This window comes from Polypterus senegalus, chromosome 18, assembly GCF_016835505.1.
Source record: "Polypterus senegalus isolate Bchr_013 chromosome 18, ASM1683550v1, whole genome shotgun sequence".
NCBI classification, from domain to species: domain Eukaryota; kingdom Metazoa; phylum Chordata; class Cladistia; order Polypteriformes; family Polypteridae; genus Polypterus; species Polypterus senegalus.
Window position 1 is genome coordinate 88348976 of NC_053171.1, and position 23348 is coordinate 88372323.

The 23348-nt window shown below is 35.4% G+C and overlaps 1 protein-coding gene across 2 annotated transcripts in view; it reads left to right on the plus strand.

Moving 5' to 3' along the window:
* The window catches only part of LOC120518755 (centrosomal protein of 128 kDa-like), a 190187-nt gene that overhangs the window by 118573 nt on the left and 48266 nt on the right, over window positions 1-23348 (plus strand). For both annotated transcript variants that reach the window (XM_039741707.1, XM_039741706.1), the window contains one exon: window positions 19982-20031. In XM_039741707.1, the coding sequence (XP_039597641.1) occupies window positions 19982-20031 (50 nt within the window). The remainder of the gene's footprint in view (window positions 1-19981; window positions 20032-23348) is intronic.

The window sequence follows — 23348 nt, forward strand, 5'->3', positions numbered from 1 at the left end:
TATATATATATATATATATATATATATATATATATATATATATATATATATATATATATATATATATATATATATATATATATATATATATTATATATATATATATATATATATATATATATATATATATATATATATATATTTATATATATATATATATATATATAATGTGTGTGTGTGTGTGTACAATAGCGTCCCTTGTATGAAATCAACTGGGCACACCCACTGAGGAAGCATGTACAGGAAGTAAAAAGACACATTGTCCGCAGAACCCGTGAAGCAGCAAAAAATCCGCATTACATATTTAGTTATGCTTTCATATAAAATCCATGATAGAGAAACGAAACAAAGCGAAAGTCAAAGTGTGTGTTTATAACGAGGATTACTGTATATATATATATTTGTGTGTTTATATATATATATATATATATATATATATATATATATATATATATATATATATATATATATATATATGTATATATATGTATATATATATGTGTGTGTATATATATATATATGTATATATATATATATATGTAAATATAAATAAATTAAATATAATAATATCTTGTAAAAAGGTTATGTTCAGTGGCATGAGAGAGGGAAGTCACAAGCAAACTATTTAAGCTGAAAATAGTTTAGGTTTAGTGGCTCATTGAAATTTTCTGGTTAAAGATACATCTAAATTATGAAACTCACAGCATAACAAAAATATTTCCTGTGAGAAAGTATTGTCTAATTTTATTTTATTTTTTTTAAAGTAACACGAAAACACTGTTAGGTAAATCAGATAAATGAATAACCTGTGTGAATTCTTAATTATATGCATTCAAATGTGCAGGTTTATATCCTGATACTGTCATTGGTGCATGTTTTATTTCTAATTCCCCTTTGAAACTTTAAATATTATTTATTGGTCCTGGGATGGAGTGATGCTTAATTCAGGACTGGTTCATACTACCAAGGTAAATATACGATAAATTGAATTAGGTAAATTAAAAAAATGTATATATGGATAAATGGAAACTCCTTTCTTTTTTTTTTTTTTTTTTAATATAACCATATCGCTGAATGCTGTTTTACATTCCCTTAAGAGTTTTGATTATTCTATTTCTAGAATCCTGACTTCCAGGAGGAAAACCTGGAGACCTGATAGTTTTTTGATGGGGCTTAGTTCACAGGAGCTCTTCAAAGAACAACTTATTTAAGGAAGTAATTTCCAAAATGAAAGTTTACCACAAATATTAAACAATAGAATCATATGAAGTTAAACTAAATAATATATTGGTTGGTACAGGGATTAGTGCTGGCTCCTTATTAAAATAGCTTTCTCATTGCAAAAAAAATCTTACAGTAAGATTTTATTTATATGTTTATTTATTTATTTATTTCGGCATTTTTAAATTGGCCTTGTCCATGAGTGTAAGCTTTAGTAGGCCCTGTAGTCCATTGATTTTCAAGACTGGTTCCTGCTTCATGCATAGACTGTGGCCTGCCTTGACCCTGAATAGATTAAGTGAGTTTGAGAATGCTATGTAAATAAATTAATCATATCAGCTAGCAAGAAAAAATAAGCCGACATTATCAAAGCATTAAAGTCAGTACCTAATATTCAGTATCCTGATCTTGTTCTGATATTCTTTCATGCCAAGAAACACTTGCATTTTCTGCTGTGTTAAATACATATGATTGCAAATTTGCAGTAAATACAAGTTTACATGGTAATTCTGATATTCTTTTCTTTTTTGCCATAGTTAAATGATTTTTTTTTAATCAATGTTTGGCTAAAATTTCTTGGATGTCTTGAATGTTGAAGGGACAATTTAGTGTGATCTTGCAAATGCTTTACAGTTAAGTGAGCTGGGAATCTGTATGCTTCTGCCTGTAGATCAACTGGAGTGGGGCGTGGTTAGTTAACAGGGTAAACCGTATACCCCACAAGTAGTAGAGGAGTGCCTCCACCACCCACTTGATTGCCAAACATTCTTTCTCAATGATTGAGTAATTATGCTCCGTGGGAAGCATAATGGGATGTTCTTCCCTATCAAAACTCTTGAGAGCACAGCCCCCAGACCAAATGCAATCACATCTATCTGTAGAATGAACTCCTTATAAAAGTCCAGATTTTGTAGAACTAGAAACGAGGACAAAGTGGCCTATAATGTAAGAGAAGGACCTTTCACAGTCATTGGCCCAGTCAATGCTGCAGTGATAGGGGCTGCTGTATGTGCTAAATTTGGAATGAACATTTTGTAATAACTAGCGAGTCAGAGGGAGGCACGAACCTGTTTCTGCATTTCTGGATGTGGATACGCAAGCACCTCAACCACATTGTTCAACCAAGGTCTAATCAAACTGTTCCCCATAGAATACCCCAAATAATGCGTTATTGACATACCCAATTTACACTTCTTAGATTTGGCTGCCAACTCAGCCACAGACTGTCAAGCACTGCTTGTAGGCGGTTGAGCTGCTACTGCCAATCATTACTGAAAATGATCACTTCATCTATATACCCGGAATGGGCTTGCAGAATACTTCTGGTACCAGTTGTGATATGTGGGTCACCAACTTGCACAAGAGAGAAGGAGATGAATCCAGGTTTCCAAAAAAATCAGCTGCATTGTAGTGGAAACAGAAATAGTCTCAGCATTTATTCAAATGAGAGTTGCCACTTCGGTACACACAAACACGGCAATCAAACACTGATGTTATCAGTTGTCTTGAAGAACTCCCTTCTTCAGTTTTGAAACTGATAGCCTCCCTCATCAGGTAAGTTCTGGAGGAGAGAAGACAGAAAAAAGAGCACAAGGCCAGGTTGGTGGCCTGTTTTAAATGTTCCCTGCATCAAGCATGCATTACATGGCGAGCCTGCATACCTTGATATGCCTTTATATATAAATAAATAAACAGCTCAAATAAATTAGAGGGACATTTTCAAAATACATCAGATTTCAATTGGAAAAATAATCCTGCTGAATATCTATACTGCTATGGACTGGGTAATGCGTTAGGAATAAAAGGATGCAACATTGTTTGATGGAAATTAAAATTTATCAGCCTACATGGGGCTGAATTCAAAGACACCCTGAAAATCAAAGGGAAAAAATGATGTGGCAGGCTAACCATTTTGAGGACATTTCATTGTAGCAACTCAAAGTCATACTCGGTAGTTTGTATGGCCCCCACGTGCTTCTATGCATGCCTGACAACTGAGCTCCTGGACGTTTGAGGTGCAACCTGGCAGCGTCGGATGGACCAAAAGATAATGTCCCAGAGGTGTTCTATTGGATTTAGATCAGGCGAACGTGGAGGCCAGTCAATGGTATCAATTCCTTCATCCTTCAGGAACTGCCTGCACACTCTTGCCACATGAGGCCAGGCATTGTCGTGCACCAGAAGGAACCCAGGACCCACTGCACCAGAAAAGGGTCTGACAATGGGTCCAAGGATTTCATCTCGATACCTAATGGCAGTCAGGGCGCTGTTGTCTAGCCTGTAGAGGTCTGTTGCGTCCCTCCATGGATATGCCTCCCCAGACCATCACTGACCCACCACCAAACCAGTAATGCTGAATGATGTTACAGGCAGCATAACGTTCTCCACGGCTTCTCTAGACCCTTTCACATCTGTCACATGTGATCAGGGTGAACCTACTGTCATCTGTAAAAAGCACAGGGCACCAGTGATGGACATGCCAATTCTGGTATTCTATGGCAAATGCCAATCAAGCTCCATGGTGCCGGACAGTTAGCACAGGGCCCACTAGAGGATGTTGGGCCCTCAGGCCACCCTCATGAAGTCTGTTTCTGATTGTTTGGTTAGAGACATTTACATCAGTGGTCTTCCTGTTGGAGGTCATTTTGTAGGGCTCTGGAAGTGCTCATCCTGCTCCTCCTTGCCCAAAGGAGCAGATACCTGTGGGTTCTGCTGATGGGTTAAGGACCTTCTACAGCCCTGTCCAGCTCTCCTAGAGTAACTGCCTGTCTGTCTCCTGGAATCCCCTCCATTCCTTTGAGACTGTGCTGGGAGACACAGCAAACCTTCTGGCAATAGGAGGCACGTATTGATGTGCCATCCAGGATAAGTTGGACTACCTGTGCTACCTCTGTAGGGTCCAGGTATCGCCTCATGCTACCAGTAGTGACACTGACTGTAGCCAAATGCAAAACTACTGAAAAAACAATCAAACGATGAGAAGGGAAAAATGTCAGTGGCCTCCACCTATTAAACCATTCTATATATGTGTGCATATATATATATATATATATATATATATATAGATAGATATAGATAGATATATATATATATATATATAGATAGATAGATAGATAGATAGATATATACACTGCTCACAAAAATTAAAGGAACAATTTTTTATTGGGCCTGGCATGAAATCAATTAAACCTGTCTGATAATTTTCTAGTTGGTTAAGCAGCTGAGGTCATTGTTAATCACTTTCAGCTGTATTGGTGTTCATGGACTTAACGACAGGTGCACTAAAGTGGCAACAATTAGAAACCCCTCAAAACAGGACTGGTTTTACATGTGGAGGTCATTTCAAGTTTCTCCCTCTTGATCTTTTTTGGCTGGTTTTCCACTCGTGCTAGTTTTGGCTTGAGTAATTATCTCTACTGGCAGTATGAGGCGATTCCTTAACCCTACAAAAGTTGCACAGGTTGTCCAACTTCTCCAGGATGGCACATCCACACGTGCTGCAGCAAGAAGGTTTAATGTGTCTCCCAGCACAATCTCCAGAACATGGAGGAGATTTCAGGAGACTGGCTGTTATTCTCGGAGAGCTGGACAGGGCCGTAGAAGGTCCTCAACCCATCAGCAGGACCGATACCTGCACCTTTGTGCAAGGCTGAACAGGCTGAGCACTGCTCATGCCCTACAGAATGACCTCCAGAGGGCCACTGGTGTGAATGTCTCTACCCAAACAATCAGGAACAGACTTCATGAAGATGGCCTGAGGGCCCGACGTCCTGTAGTGGGCCCTGTGCTCACTGCCCAGCACCGTGGAGCTCGACTGGCATTTGCTCAAGAACACCAGAATTGGCAAGTCCGCCACTGGCGTCTATCCATGGAGGGACGCACAAACATCTACTGCGTAGGAAATGGTGCTCTGACTGCCATAAGGTATCGAGATGAAATCCTTGAACCCACTGTCAGACCCTACGCTGGTGCAGTAGGTCCTGGTTTCCTCCTAATGCCTAGCCTGCCACATATTCATTTCACTCTGATTTTAGGGTGTCTACACAATTGAGCCCTCTGTAGGCAGAAAACTTTTATTTCCATTAAAAGACTTGGCATCCTTTTGTTCCTAAGACTTTGCCCTGTCGTTATTTGTATAGATATCCAACTTCATATTGAGATCTGATGTATCTAATGTGTTTCTTTAAAGTGTTCCTTTAATTTTTGTGAGCAGTGTATATATCTATATATCTATATCTATATCTCTATATCTATATATATCTATATATATATATATCTATATATATCTATATATATATATATATATCTATATATATATATATATATATAGATATATAGATAGATATATAGATATATCTATATATATATATATATCTATATAGATATAGATATATCTATATATATATATATCTATATATATATATCTATATAGATACACTGCTCACAAAAATTAAAGGAACACTTTTTTTATTGGGCCTATATATATCTATTGTATACTAATAAAAGGCAAAGCCCTCACTGACTGACTGACTGGTTCATTTAAAAATTCTATACGTAACAGTCATAACGGTTGACAACTTCCGCCATTTTGAACTTTCTTATTTATGGCCCCATCTTCACGAAATTTGGTAGGCGGCTTCCCTGCGCTAACCGAAACCGATGTACGTACTTATTTCGGTGGTATGATGCCACTGTCGGCCGCCATATTGAACTTTCCAACGTCACTAATTCTCCAACTTCCCGTTTAGGTAGAAGGCTGGAATTTGGCAGGCTCATTCCTTACAGCTTACTTACAAAAGTTAAGTAGGTTTCATTTAGAAATTCTACGCGTAATAACGGTCATAACAGTCGACAACGTCCGCCATGTTGAACTTTCTTATTTATGGCCCCATCTTCATGAAATTTCGTAGGTGGCTTCCCTGCGCTAACCGAAACCAATGTATGTACTTATTTCTGTGGTATGGCACCACTGTTGGTCGCCATATTGAACTTTCCAACGGTCTTTGTTACTTATGCGCCCATCTTCAAGAAATTTGGTACGCAGGTTCCTATCGCTAACTGAATCCTTCTTGCGTACATATATATGTCCATAGCCTGCAGCTCGTTCACCGTGTAAGGCGGCGTTGGGTCCCCCATCCCAACGCCTCCCACATTGTTGGCTGTCTGCCTATATAAGGCAGTCCGTCGCTCTGGTCTCTTTATTCCCTTCCTTGCTTCGCCACGGGATTCATGTTTCCCTGCTGATAACTACAGCCTTTTTATTTATTCCACGGCTTCTCCTCTGTTTTAGTGTTTATTTATTATTATTAAAGTTATTGTGTAGGTATTTCAGACTTACTTTACATTGTTCATGTACACATTTCCTTTATTGTTCCAACCGTACCCCCATTAACATGTCTGTCGAGGTGATCACCATCGATCAAAGAACTGTCACTTACCGAGTGGTTTCCATGCCCTGAGATGGCACCTGCCTTTTCCATTCTCTTTGTTACATATTGCACGGCCATATCAGGCTCACTCTTGATAAACGGAGGAACATTGTGTCTTATGTATTGAATGACTGGGACAGGTTCAAGGTGTGGACTGATGACCGTACAGGAGATAATTATACTACACAGGAGCACTAGAAGAGTGAAATGCTTAAGCCCTTCACCTATGGTTCTGCATGTGAGTTGATGGCTGCCATTGAATTGTTCGGTTGTCGCTTTCAAGTGTACTGAAATTGCCAAATATTTTACGCTTTTCGACAGCCGTCAATGCCTCTGAAACACCTTAGATTGACAGGTGACGATTTCAATAGTGGACACTTTGATGTTTATGAATGTTTAAACTCTCAAATGCTGGATGCGAAGTTATCAATGAAACCGGTTGTATGCTTACAACGCTTGACAGATGCTGAATGTCACTTCAACACAAGTCCTACAAATACTGTCGTAATTGAAACAAACTGATTATGACAGCAACAATCCAAGCTGTGAGATTTGAAACAAGATTACTGTTCACATGGCCAACTGTACGTTGCATGCTCAAGAGTAAGCTCAGCGCAAAGCTTGGCCATATTGAAACCGGAGGGCCGAACTGACAATGTGGTATACAAAGAGATCCTTAACAAATAATTATTGTTATATTTTCTCTCAGTTTAAAAAGGTTTAATTTATTTCTTAATAAAAATTTTAAGGCAGTACTTTGCCGCTGCGAACCACGGGTATTTTGCTAGTATGTTTGTATGTATGTATGTGTGTGTGTGTATATACATACTAGACATGAAGCCTGTTACAATAACGGGTGCTAGAACAGTATTGCATAAACATTATTAGGAACAGTCTATATTAAAAGGCAAGGGACCTTGACCTCATTCTGTTTGTTGTCTTAATTGTTTGTTAAAAATATTTTTGCAAGAAGCCTAAAGTAAAATAATATTAAAAATAAAATAGAAACGTATATGACAATACAGTAAGTATAATTAATATTGCCTTAGTGTAAAACTTTATAACAGTCTGTAATACACAATATCTGAAGAAAATATTTAGGAAAATGTTTTTATTTTATTACCTTAGGAAATTTTTCAATAAAATTTCATTATAGACAACATTTTTTGTAAACACTCTTGTTCAGGACCATCTACAACGTTGACAACAACATCTGTAAAACTTCTAACTCTTGATAATGCAACATATAACTGACCGTGGCTGAATACTGGTTTTGGCAAGTAAATGGCAACTTTTTCTAAGGTTTGTCCTTGAGCTTTATTAATTGTTATTGGAACGGCTAATGTAATTGGAAATTATCGCCTTCTTATGGTAAAGGGTAAATTAGTAGAGGATAGAGCCAAATCAATATGGGGAATATTCTGACGCTCATTTTCTTTTTTACAATCGATCTATTTGCTCGTATTTTTCTTTGTCTTTCAGCCTTTCTTTTGTTGATGTTTACTTACTGAGCTGACCGTTCTTCCAGGAGATGTTGCTTATATACAATTTGAGTGTCTGTGTCTTTTGTCCTACTTGACGTGTCCTTTTTTTTGGGTGGCATGTTGTTAGTAGATAGTTAGTTAGTAAACATGCACGGGGCAGTATGTGTGGCGTCTCCCCAGCAATGGATTTTATGTGCGCGGCCGTGACTACCCAATCAGCACTCTCCCCAGCAATGCTGTCCTTTATTTGCTTAACATGTGCGGCCGCGGCTACGCCATTCCCTGTGTGCTCAGTTTCCAGTGCGTGTGCGTCCACGATGCCAGTCGTGCGTGTCGCACCGAGCCTCGCGCTTGCGCACTTCACCAAAAGACACACACACGGACACCTGGACTCACACAGGGGTTTTATTAAAGAGGATATTTGCTTATCATGTGCGGCTACGCCATTCACTGTGTGCTCAGCTTCCAGTGCGTGTGCGTCCACGATGCCAGTCGTGCGTGTCGCACCGAGTCTCGCGCAAGCGCACTTCACCAAAAGGCAGACACACATGGACACCTGGACACACACAGGCGTTTTATTAAAGAGGAGATATATATATATATATATAGTTCTTCATTATTGTTATTATAAAGTAGCTTATATTTTCACTTCCATCTTTTAACAGCTATTAAGAATTTTATCTTATCACTTACTAAATATCTCCAGTCTCTCCTTACCTTACCATGTCCATGTCATTTGTTAAAATTCATTGCCACTTCTTGTCTTTAAAAAAGAACCACTAGTGCTAACTCAAACCAGATGCATCATAGAGATTACAACTTATGTAGATAAACTACAGTGACATCCTGTCAGATAAAGAATTTCGTTCTAAAGCCTTATTAACTGTCAAAACTTTCAATTAGCATTTTGAAATATCCATCTATGTTCCTTACTTTGTATAAGCCTTCTTTTCTGTTTGTAATCATTGGTGCACAACACTTGGCAAATGTAAATTTAGTTTTTTGGGTCTTCCTTTCCAGGACCCTGTCACTGTAGGGTATTATATTTAAACCAAGATTTTCTGATTTACATAATTCTTTCAGATTTAATTCTAAAAAATTTTATTCCCCTGCACTTAACTATATTAAAAATGTCTTTGCTTTGTTTTGACAACTAACTTCCATTTTTTAATTTTACATTATTCTCCATTCTTGTTGTAAGGTAAGTTTTTATTCTCTATAGTGTCTTCCAACATTGCATTATTGATTTTACCTGTAATATAGTTGTTTTAAAAATAAATTCTACCCATTAATTTACCAGCTGCAGAGTATTTTATTGTGGTTGCTTTGTAACAGGCCATGTGATGTTGCAGGGTGTTAAAGGAGCTATATAAAATAAGACTGATTAATCTACATTTGTGTAATAATTAGCTAATATCTCACTATGCCAATTATACTTTTCTTTCTTTCTTTCCGTTTGTTCTGTCAATTATTTTGAACCTAAATTTGTTATACATTGTATAACTTCTCCACTGAAAGAATGTTAAGATGGAAACTTCTGAAAATGAATACTAATAAATGTTATAAATGTAGTATTTTTTTTAACAGTATTGCACAATCATTATCGTGTTTTTTAAATTCATTCTTTTGTACTTATTAATGTTTGTCTATAAATAACTTCTTTTATTGCAATATTCAATGCTAGGTGGAATGCAGTGCCATTTATCGTTGCCTTACATTTTTTAATCTAATTTGAATTACTTATTCAAACTGCTTATTCAATTACTGTACTTATTTTAATACTATTGAACACTCTATACCTTGAATTTTTTAAATAATTAGTACACATTAAAGCATAATTCATTTTAAAGAACTTCATTAGTTAATACACATGTTTTAAATACTATAGATTTGTTTCAGACATATTGGCTAGCTTACAAATAGTGGCGAGTGCATGGAGCAGACTCAAATCCAAATTAACTTTAGTTGTCCTTTAAAATAACCTAGTTGTTTACTGAGTACACAGCTGGCACTGTAATGTTGTCTCGTTCCTATTAACATTTCTGTTAAACTTAAATCAGTTCTGAGAAGCTGAATTCTGGGTACTTCTCTTGTACCTGGAAAAGATTTTGAGTAGGGAGTACTAGGGCAATGGGCAGTTCCGGTTTAGCACCTGTCCCATTATTTTGAATAAGTGTACAATCTTCTACATTCTTCACATTTTCAGTGTTGTGTCTTTAAATAAACTTAATATGAAATGTAGTGTTTTTAAAATATACAAATATATAATAGATTTGCAGTGAGAGTGGCAGTAGTATTAGTTTTATTGAAACACTTGGCATTGTATATTGTATTGATTCAGTCCTAAGCCCTTTTTACTGCATAATTTTCACTCTGGTACTTTTAATTTCTTATTGTACATGTTTGCGAGGTTTTATTTCATGAGATCCTTGTCTATGTAATATTGATTTTCACAAGTATTGTTTTGGCTGGCTATTTTGGTTTAAAATGAAAACAATCTGGTTAGAAAAGTTGGGTTTTATTTAAAATGTCAATTATTATCATATGTGGGCAACACGGTGGCACAGTGGGTAGCGCTGCTGCCACACAGTTAGATGACCCGGGTTCGCTTCCCGGGTCCTCCCTGCGTGGATTTTGCATGTTCTCCCCGTGTCTGTGTAGGTTTCCTTCGGGTGCTCCGGTTTCCTCACACAGTCCAAAGACATGCAGGTTAGGTGGATTGGCGATTCTAAATTGGCCCTAGTGTGTGCTTGGTGTGTGTATGTGTGTGTGTGCCCTGCAGTGGGCTGGTGCCTGGGGTTTGTTTCCTGCCTAGCACCCTGTGTTGGGTGGGATTGGCTCCAGCAGACCCCCATGACCCTGTAGTTAGGATGTAATGGGTTGGATAATGGATGGATTATCATACATTGCACTGGCTGTTTCATAATTTCTGTGTCCTTATTTTTAAACTCAATTCTATTGTATGCTTAGTTTTAGATTGTGTCTTCTATGTGTGCTTTTATGAGTGTTTTCAGTATGGCAGGTTTAAGTAATGTGCAATACTTGCTGACGGAAAACTTGGTGTTCTTTTCAGAATTCCAGATTCACTCTATCAGAAGATGTGCTGCCATTTATACTAGTACAAATTTAATATCCGTTATTTTTATGTATTTTTTCTTTTTGACCTTTAGACTGTACCCTATGTTGGAGTTCAAGTTTGAAAGGTTCTAACCATATAGTCCAGCATATGTCAATAAAATCATGTAGGTTGAGTCCTGCACAATTTTCCATGCAGAATGAATACTGTTGTTTATAATGTTATTAGTTAATTGTAATTATATATACAAAATATAAGAATTTCACATGAAATGTACACATGACAATAATTAACCTATAAACCTCTCACAAGGTAATTCCACAGGCATGTCACTGATTTTAGTTTAGTCCAATTATTTGCACAGGTCTTTGAATGCCTGCTTTAATAGAGGGGCATGATTAATACCACTGCTGCATGAGATTGACAATTGTCAGTCAGCATAAGGCAGCAACTAAAAAATGTATAAATTTACGTATTGAATAAAAGCGGGATGCTCTGATTACTGTATGTGCACTCTTTAAACGTGGTATATTAGATACAAATTAAATGGATGCTGTTTACCATTTTTAAACCTTATCAGACTTGTTCAGTTTTTCTTACTACCATTTTCTATAAGTCCAGAATGTGTTATGCATTCTGAAATTTTTGATAGAACCAATAATCTATCCATCCATCCATCATCCCGCCCGCTATATATTAACTGCAGGGTCACAGGGGTCTGCTGGAGCCAATCCAAACCAACACAGGGCACAAGGAAGGAAACAAACCCTGGGCAGGGTGCCAGCCCACTGCAGAGAACTAATAATCAAAACCATTATTTAATTTACATTCTGGCATTTCAGATTTTGGTTTTCGAATATTATGCTGTATCCACAGTATACATTTTTTATTGAACATTAAATGCTAAAGCCTAACATGTGAAAAACAAAAATTATTAAGTGGAATAGGCCTGCATTTCAGAACAGATATGAGGTGTTATAGTTAGTTAAATAGTGATGCTGGTTTAATCCTATGCGCATGTGTCTTTTGAAGGAATGTTAACAGTTTGAGCCAATTTAAGTAACAATGCGTGTTACCCCTGTATAGAGTGTTACTAGTAACTTAAAGAAAGCCACAAGATGAAAGGAAACAAACAGTTTACCAGTTTATTATGGTTAGAACTACCTTCATTACTGTTTACAGCTAGTATAACCTGTTTATTGTTTTTGGTATGTATGAATTGTTATAGATAACGTAGTGGAACTTAGGTATTTCTTCACCTCACATTTCTAAGGATATTTTATTTTAGAGTAAAGGTTTCAGTTTAGTATACTACCATGTAATCGTATATTTATGCTTTTTCCAAAAGTGTACAGTTATGCAGTATGTCATATTTTTAAGTATTGACTTGTTTATCTTAATATTACAAAAACAGGCATACTAATCGTGTTGTAAAATATTGCATTGCCTCCAAAATGCCTAAGACATTCATTCATCCCACAGCTTAGTTTCATGAGGCTCATATATTTTAATTCAATATATGTAATCATTCTATTAAAGCTCATTTAACAATTTTCCCAGTAGTGTAACTATGACAGAAAGATATAAAACACAAATGTATCTTTCTTCTTTTGGTGAATGCAAATGCTCTCTGGCAGTTGTCTCTCTTTAAACATTCTCAAACTACTTGTTCTACCCTTTCTCAGAACGCATAAAGTATTTTTTACAAACTGTGCCAGTACAGCTAGTATCTTTTGAAACACATTTTTTAGAATTGTGTAGAGTCAAGCTGGTTTTATGTTAAGCTGTAGAGCTGTTATTGTAATATTAAGGTAACTTTATTAGTCTTTTATTATGTACCTTTCACCACCTGTTAAGACTTGACACATTTATTTGAGAAAATAGTTTTGGTAAAATTCATGTCTGTCTTTCACCTGGTTCCCCAGTTGCTTATGATATAAATTGTGAATATATACAAATAAAGTATTGTTATCACAGGGTTGAACTTTAGACTATATAACTTTTACATCAATCACAATAGATGAATGATAGTGTTATAAGATTTAAGGATGGACAACTTGTCATTTTACAGGAAACTGAATTTAAAGTCATACCAAAATATTTCAGAGGATGGGTTTAACTCCTTTGATTAAGAGTTGATGAGAAAATACGTTGTTTAACATGTCAGTTATCTTACGGTTGACAGAAAATGTTTCAAATAATGGGTTAAGGGTTAATTCATGTTAAACTGTAAATTTTAGCATAATAAAAATATTGTGACAAGGTTTCTTTGTGTAAGGATAAAAAACTCCTCAAAGCAGAAGGCATTAACTGATTGTTAACAAGTTCAATTATGTTTGTTTACTATCATAAATGATAAAGGAGTTACCGCTATGTACATAACAGAAATCTTTAGTTATATTTGCACACTGCAATTATTATATTTCTGCTGAATAAAGAGTCAGCCATCCATTTTCTTAAATAGATTAGTCCAGTGCATGTATTTTTAAGCTGGAACCTATTGCGGCAGTATTGTTATTAATAGTAGTTGACCTAAAACACGAGTCTTTTAGATGTTCGGATCCATAAATGTAGACAACAACAACATTTATTTATATAGCACATTTTCATACAAACAGTAGCTCAAAGTGCTTTACATATTAAAGAATAGAAAAATGAAAGACAATTATAAAACAAAAAAATCAACATTTATTAACATCAAATAAGAGTAAGGTCCAATGGCCAGGGGGGACAGAAAAAACAAAAAAACTCCAGACGGCTGGAGAAAAAATAAAATCTGTAGGGATTCCAGACCATGAGACCGCCCAGTCCCCTCTGGGCATTCTACCTAACATAAATGAAACAGTCCTCTTTGGATTTAGGATTCTCACGGTAGGGCTTGATGATGATGATGGTCACGTAGACTTCTGCCTTTTAATCCGTCCATCATTGTTGGAGCATCATGAAGCTTAGAGGTGATAATGGATGTGGCTTTGTTAATAATTGAACTTAAAATACCTGTAACTGAGGCAGAACAATTAATGTCTACTACACAGTGCTACCTTATTCAAGAAATGTTTTATTCAATAAACAATGAAACACTATATATATATTTTTTTTTGCTTGCATTTGTATCCAATATATATAGATTCGCTTTTTAGATGTGTTCATATATAATGTGAAAAGCAGCTACCGTGATATCTCTGTCCATCTGTCTCCCTGTTCCAGAGGATCAGTTTTGTTGACCTTTTGAATAATTATTCCTCAAGGAGATTTTTCACAAAAGTTGAATCTTCATTGAAATGCATGAGTTTATTAATCAGTTCTTCTCATGCACAAATAAATGCTTACCACTGCCTTATCTGGTCTCCCATTGGCATTTTACCTTCCAAATGAACTTGGTTTTCCAAGTCCCCTATTCTCCAAGTCCCCTGTTCTATAGAAAATTACTTGAGCAATTCCATCAAAGGTATACACTTTATGTAGCTACATAATTAAGTTCTGCCATGAATTAGTTCCATATGTGTGCATCCTGCCACAAAGACAGACCCTGGGTAACCTATATCACTTGTAGTGTTGATAGCCATGATTGCATTGATCTGCATGGACTTTTAGCTTAAATGCCTTGACCATGGGAAAGGTGCTTTCATAAATAAAATTATTATTGTTATTTCTTAGTAAGTGATTGTGAAAAAATGTGTATTGTATGGTTTTATCATATCTGTCAAATTCTTTATTCATTATTTTAATATGGAATTAAATAACACAGCTTCAAAACAAGACTCTGCTTATTTACAATTCAGTGAGCTTTAGATCATTAACAGTTAAAAGCACATTGCTAAAACACTGACTGTTGTCGGAATTTCTAAATGGTTTGGAATTGTTAGCTAATGCTGTTTCTCATTTAATTGTACTACAAATTTTCATTGGTTATTTTATTCTCTGCATATTCCATTATTTTATTAAGAAAATATGTTCAATGAAAATTTGGAATAAACAAATATGAATTGTGCTGCAGGCTTTCTTCAGTGTTCGCATTATTGCTGGCTGGCACTTTCAAAATCAAACATTGGAGCTGTTTTCTGCCTTCCAGGCATTTTGATGGATGAGTCTGTCAGAAGTAAAATTCTAACTTTCTTGTTTCCTTTTCCACTTCATTGAATGTATGACACATCATCTCAGAGCAATTTTGTATTTTATCATTTAACAGACAAATGGCACAAGTGGATTTTTAGGGCATAATGCAGGCTGTGGGTACATACAAGCCTTTATTTAATTCCAAAATAAATGCTCAACCCATTTGAGAACAGGGTGTACACATATTTTCAAAGTTATCTTTAAGTACTTAGGCAAGAAGATTTCCAGTTTATGAAAGTTATTATTGTGTCAAATGTTCTTAGTGAATTGTTTGTTATTACAAGTTCCAAATGTTTCTGTTTTAATCTTCAACAAAATACTGTCAGCTACTGTGTGTATGAGTTATTAATCTATAAAGTGGCCCCAGTAAATATTATTAGGATAGTCAATCTATAATGTGCCTCACATAGCAGTTCAACTGTAATTGATTATATTTCTCCATAGTCAGTAGCCTTACTGTATTCTATCAACAAGTTGCAGGTTTACATTTTACAAAGGGTTGTTAGTTTCTTTTTAAGTTCAAATCTTCACTGCTGAAAAGAGCACAAATATATTACATGTTAATGTCCTGTTTTCACTCCTGTTTTTAATTTTCACTTAAAGTTTTTATTGTTAAGCACTTGTTGCAGAGCATAATCGTATCATCAGAGTCTACAGAAAGTAGTGGCCACAATGTTCAATGAGTATTTGGAATAATTAGAAGACAGATCTCAGATATTTAAAAGGAGTTTCAATATTTTTCATAGTACTTAATAAACAAAAACAATGTTAACTATTGGAAATGAATTAATTCTTTTTCAAGCTTCTGATTCTATTGTCTTTAAATTCCCACATTTTGCTATTTAAAAACTAGTTAAAGTGCCTCCTTTATTGTTTTTTTTCTAGTTTTGAGCTACTTTTTAAAATGTAATTTGCTTTTAAAAATCACCTTATGTTCTTTTTTTATTAACATGAGAATAGACAATTTTGTTTACCATGAAACTGGCATACTTCGAAGTTATGAACTGGCCTAAACATGCAGTCCAACTTTAGAGAGAACTACTTGAGCCTGCAGTCTGTTATGAGTAAAGCAGCAGCAAGAAAAGTTCTAGTTAGCTTGTGACTTGTTCATTTCAAATACAACCCCAATTCCAGTGAAGTTGGGACGTTGTGTAAAACGTAAATAAAAACAGAATACAATGATTTGCAAATCCTTTTCAACCTATATTCTATTGAATACACCATGAAGACAAGATATCGAATGTTCAAACTGATAAACTTTATTGTTGTTTTGCAAATCTTCACTCATTTTGAATTTGATGCTTGCAACACGTTCCAAAAAAGCTGGGACAGCAAAAGACTGGGAGAGTTGAGGAATGTTCAAAAAACACCTGTTGTGAACATTCCACAGGTGAACAGGTTATTTGGAAACAGGTGTTTGTTATGATTGGGTATAAAAGGAGCATCCCCAAAAGGCTCAGTCATTCACAAGCAAGGATGGGGTGAGGTTAACCACTTTGTGAACAACTACGTGGGCAAATAGTCCAGCAATTTAAGAACGTTTCTCAACGTACAATTGCAAGGAATCTAGGGATTTCATCATCTACTGTCCATAATATCATCAAAAGATTCAGAGAATCTGGAGAAATCTCTGCACGTAAGTGGGAAGGCCGAATACCAACACTGGGTGCCCGTGACCTTCGATCCCTCAGGCAGCACTGCATTAAAAACCGACATCATTCTGTAAAGGATATTACCACGTGGGCTCAGGAATACTTCAGAAAACCATTGTCAGTTAACACCGTTCATCGTTACATCTACAAGTGCAAGTTAAAACTCTACCATGCAAAGCGAAAGCCATATATCGACAACACCCAGAAACGCCCCTGGCTTCTCTGGGCCCGAGCACATCTGAGATGGACTGACGCAAAGTGGAAAAGTGTGCTGTGGTCTGACGAGTCCACATTTCAAATTGTTTTTGGAAATCATGGACGTTGTGTCCTCCGGGCCAAAGAGAAAAAGGACTATCCGGATTGTTATCAGCACAAAGTTCAAAAGCCAGCATCTGTGATGGTATAGGGGTATGTTAGTGCCCATGGCATGGGTAACTTGCACATCTGTGAAGGCACCATTAATGCTGAAAGGTAGATACAGGTTTTGGAGCAACATATGCTGCCATCCAAGTGATGATGTCTTTTTCAGGGACGTCCCTGTTTATTTCAGCAGAACATTGCGAATCCACATTCTGCATGTGTTACAACAGCGTGGCTTCGTAGTAAAAGAGTGCGGGTACTAGACTGGCCTGCCTGCAATCCAGACCTGTCTCCCATTGAAAATGTGTGGTGCTTTATGAAGTGTTAAATACGCCAACGGAGACCCCGGACTGTTGAGCAACTGAAGTTGTACATCAAGCAAGAATGGGAAAGAATTCCACCTACACAGCTTCAACAATTAGTGTTCTCAGTTCCCAAACGCTTATTGTGTGTTGTTAAAAGGAAAGGCGATATAACGCAGTGGTAAACATGCCCCTGTCCCAGCTTTTTTGGAACGTGTTGCAGGCATCAAATTCAAAATGAGTGAAGGTTTGCAAAACAACAATAACGTTTATCACTTTGAACATGCGATATATTGTCTTTGTAGTGTATTCAATTGAATATAGGTTGAAAAGGATTTGCAAATCATTGTATTCTGTTTTTATTTACGTTTTACACAATGTCCCAACTTCATTGGAATTGGGGTTGTACATGGTGCTAACTTATTTTGTCCAATTAATAATCTGATGAAAGCACTTATATCAGTTATAAAGTTGTCAGCAATTTTGAAAAGATCTGTGCTGCTTGAGAAAACAATAATCCATTGTAATTACACTGCAGTTCACACAATTACAAGATCAGAAGTCAAATCCCTCCATTTGTATGATTTATTCTATAGTCTTTTGTAGTATTATGAATGTATTATGATTTGTTGAAAGAATTGCATTAATTGAATACCAGGATATCTATGTATCATACTCTACTGAATCTATTTAGTGCCTATGTAAACACTGTATGTTAGGTCACCAGATAAAGAATATATGTTTAAAAATGAAATCTTCTGGCTGCATTTCACATGCATTTTGTTTCAACTCCAGCACTATCCATTAAACTGATTGAAGCAAAGGCAAATGTCAGAAAGCCAAAGCTATAAACTATCTAAACAGCAGATCATAATACAGTACATAAGTTAAAGCTCCAACATTTAACTAACCAACGTTCATCTTTACTTAAAATAATTTTAAAGGCTTAGTTACAAAGGTTTGTATATAAAGTATAGTTATTATTGTAGACAGACAGAGGAAGAAAATGTAAAAAGTATAATTCAAAATTGATACTGTGTATTGCATACTTTCCTCCCCATTAATGTTTATATTTATATGATATCTCTCCCCACCCCACATTTAAACCTGCAGTAATATTTGCAAATAATAGCCAGAGAAGAAATCTACAGGTTCAAAATAGCAAGTGACTTGAACTATTACGCTGTGATGTATTGACAGGGAAACCACACTACACAGGTTGTAATTATCGTACAATGACTGGCAACACTTGCCATAGACCAAGAAATTTGGGTTCAGTCCCCACCCATTACATTTAACTTTTGGTTTCATTTTTTTTCATGACATACTCTACAGTCGCCACAGGTGGGATCGTATTGCCTCTGGAGTTATTTATTGCAGTTTGAGGGTTTTTGCACCAGAAGGAATAACCAAGAATATTGTATTCAAATAAGCTTTCCAATAATAGCGATAGTTACCATACTAAACGAAACATGTTTAAAGGTAGTAAAGTTTGACAAAATGTATAATTTATCATTTATTTTTTTCCTTTCCAGTTCCTCACCTGGTTAACACCTGCATATCTGTTAATTATATAAAACAATATATATTCTTCAGTGCACAAGGATGCTAGATCATTTTGACCCAGACATGTTCCATAGATTAGCTGAAGATGAATCTCTTCTCCGAATGGCCCATTAAGTTTCATCCTACAGATGCTAAATTGTTTTTATATTTGATGTTGTGGCAGCTTTCTAACTAAATTCCATGAAATCTGGACCATTGTACACTAGTACCATAAAGGGATGTTTTTATTATTTATCACATTTGTATAATTCTGTTAATGATTTTCTAATATTATCCAAATAATAATGTCCTAGTTATATCAAAGGGCCAGTGTGCTAGGTGTTAAATATACCTCTCATTTGTGAACTTCCAGTTTGAATTGCTGATGCCAGACTGAATTAACTTGTATTGTTTTTGTTATATCATAGATCCTCCCTTCAGCATAAAGATGATATTATGCATGAAAACCCCAGAAGTGCTGCCTTTCATGACAAGCCCATCCTAGTGTATCTGGGGTTCACTGCCATGCTACATTGCATGCCCACTTTTGTTTTAGTTTTGAAAACTATACTTTTCAGTATATGCAACCTATTGATACCTGTCTAACTGCTTTAAACTGCATTTTCTTAAAAGTCAAGTACTTTGAAGACAGATTTACCAAATAAAAGGATCAAGAAAAGAGTATTAGAAAGAATGGACCTTTGTCCTTGTACTTGGCTGTGTAAGACTATGTTTTTCAGTAGATTTCTAGTGTCTATAATGTATATATAATTTTACACATATTATATTTTAACAGATTTACTTGACAAGTCACGAAGAAAGGATGATGAAATACGAACACTGCATGTGAGTAAATGAACCCAGAGTTTACAGAGATACAGTAATCAGCTATTATTTATAAATACTTGTATTAATACTTAATCACTGTATGCTGTTTTTTCTTTTAAAAGTGTACCGTTTTCAGTGTTCAATTTTACTTGTATATGCATGATCAGATTATACTAGAATGAACAGATTGGCTTACCCATATCAAGTTTTTAGAACTACATAAATATATATAATAAATATAACATTTCAATGCAAACTATTCCCACGGTTATGATACAGACACAAGGGAAACAAGAAAATTGAATAATTATTATGTTTGATAAAGAATACATTTATCCTTCTGTCAGTGTTTTTTGTGTGCTGCAGAGATATTTGTCTTTTCTTCCTGTTTATAATTATAATAAATATTTTTGAAAGATACAATTTTCATTCTAAGGTCACAGCCGAACCATCATATCAAAAATAAAAGACTGACGAGTCATCATTTCCACCAAACCAGTCTCCGGCAACCCAGCTTGTTGAATGTTTTGGAATTTTTAGAATGATAAAATTAACTATCAAACTTTAACAGCTGTAATAAGCTCAATTGTCCTTCAACCCTTTGCTTAAATATGTAGGAATGTTAATCTAATTATGTTACAGTACTTTTATTTAATAAAAATAGTTTGTTTTTACTAGACACCTATATCGAAGATGCCTTTTAATTTGAAGTGGTTTGTTTTTGTATTTCAGCAATTACAAAGTTACTGGTACTAGAACTGAGCAGCATTTTGTAGTTTTAGCGCATCTAATTGAGAAGGGACAGTTAGAAAGAAGAAAAGATGAGAGAATTTTATTTTAAATCTTGAACATTAAAGTGTTAATGATTTTACAGACAAAATAAATTTATAAAGTAAATAAAGACACAAATGTGCAAATATCTTAAAATTCATTTAACACACACAGTGCAGTCATAATTAAAGAATAAAATTCGACTTGTATTCATTTATCAAATTATCAATACTATTAAACAATTTTGCATCTTGAAATAAAGCACAGTAGCTAGTTTTGTTTGATTTGGCTGTACTCCATATTTGATCAACACTGATGGTCTTATTCTTAAAATTTCCCCCCAAAAATATTTTATATTAATGTCAAAATATTAATATAGCACATTTAAAACAACATAGGAATGCTGTGGCCAAAGTGCTTTACAATAATAGAATAAAAGAAAACAAACAAATAACATAAATATAAATAAAATATAAGAACATAAATAAAATACATAATAAATAGAAGTAATGTGTTATAATCCCAATGAGGAAACCATCAGTATTACTGAAGGTCGCGGAATGCAAGTGAATAGAAATGAGTCTTTAATCTCGTTTTGAATTGTAGACGACTCCTTTATGTGACGAGGTAAAGAGTTCCACAGGTGAGGAGCAGCGGCTGCCAAAGCCCTGTCTGTCCCCCTTAGTACGAAGGACAACAAGAGACAACTGACCAGAAGATCTAAGCACTCTGGATGGCTGGTGTAAAACACACAATTCAAATAAATAGGCAGGAGCGAACCCATGTAAAGATTTAAAAACAAGCAACAGGATTTTAAAATCAATTCAAAAACCTACAGGCAGCCAGTGTAAAGAAGCAAATATTGGAGAAACAGAGTCATACTTTCTTGCCCCAACCAGAAAGTGAGCGGCAGCATTCTGGACCAAATGTAACCTGCATATCGGGGATTTACTAATCGTAGAAAACAGCGAGTTAACAGTGATTAAGGCAAGAAAAGATAAAAGCACGAGTAGCTTTCTCAAGATCCCTAGAAGATAAAAAAGGCTTGATCTTACCTAATAGATAAGCTGGAAAAAGCAACTCTTAACTACAGAATTAATCTGTTTCTCAAAAGAGGAGGTTACTGTCAAAGATAACACCAAGATTGCGGACTTGAGGTTTGCAAAAGACAGAGAAAGAGCCAAGAAGTCCAAGACTAATTTGGGCTATAGCTAATGGACCCACTATAGGCACCTCCGTTTTATTTTGATTCAGATCAAGAAAATTATTAGCCATCCAGGATCTTAGTTCAGAAAGAGAGTTGTGCAGTTGATTTATTGCAGAGTTGCAGACAAGAATATAAACCTGAGTGTCATCAGCATAGCAGTGAAAAGAAATATAGCTCCAATAGGGTGAAGGTATATAGAGAATAAGATAGGACCCAAAATGGATCCCCTAGGAACACCATATTTAAGAGGAGCAGTAGACAAAAAAGAGGAGTGAAGTATACTTTCAATAATTTTGGTAGCTAACTTTATTATTAAACGTTAGAGGTTTTTGATAGTATTTAGGAATGTGAACTTTTCAGGCGTTGCAATAATAGCTAAATAAATTAAACTTAATAGTTCAGTGAGGTAAAGCATTTTTAATTACAGATATGAAATGACCAGGTGATGGTCCAAATTCAATTTAAACATTATGTAGATTCAATGTAATAACTTTATAGACCATAGATTTTAAACTCCAAGTATTAAAGGCATAAAAACATTTACCACAGTTTCCCAGTCATGTTGTTTTGAGCAGTATCTCGGAGCTTTACTGGAACATCTGTTATACTGCTGTTGCACCTGCTAGCTCTATCCTATAATTAATTACTCCCCAAAGAAAGTGACTTGGATTTTAATCAAGAAAAATTAGACTGTTTAAGCCAGTCCGCAGAAACCAGTAATTGTAATTATATGTCCAGGGTGAAATTTCTCACAGGTGCAAGTGTGAGTGGCAGATGAGCAACAGAAATACCAACAGCTAGTACATATTATTAGAACTACAGCTTTTTTTCCCCTTCAAAGACATTCCACCTTCTTTAAAGGTGCTTAATATCATACAAATAACAAGATGAAATTTGTGGTGTAATAATCTGATTTATATGCTGAATTAAATCTCCATAACTAATGTCACTCTGTCATCTTATTTTTGTATTTCTATTAATATGATTTTTTTATTCTGCCACAAAATTACATAGTATGCTGGCATTATAAACTAAATAAATGCTAAGTACATTTCAGAAACTCACACAAAAGTTCATGTTGTGATCGAGTCAGAAAATGAATGAATTCAGCATAAAGTTAATAGAATCCTCCTTTATTTGTTAGAATGTTTCATGTCTATATATTTTCTATGATATAGAAAAATCTTTAAACCGAATGCTGTGGTCTATGAAAGAAATTAGTTATTAATTGATAAAAGTGAATTGACCACCTTCTGTTGATCAAGAAATGTTTTGTTGCGATGGTCATATTATCTTTACTCTTTTCAGAACAAAAGTGACCGTATTACCGTTTTCTAACCATATTGTTGCACAGCTC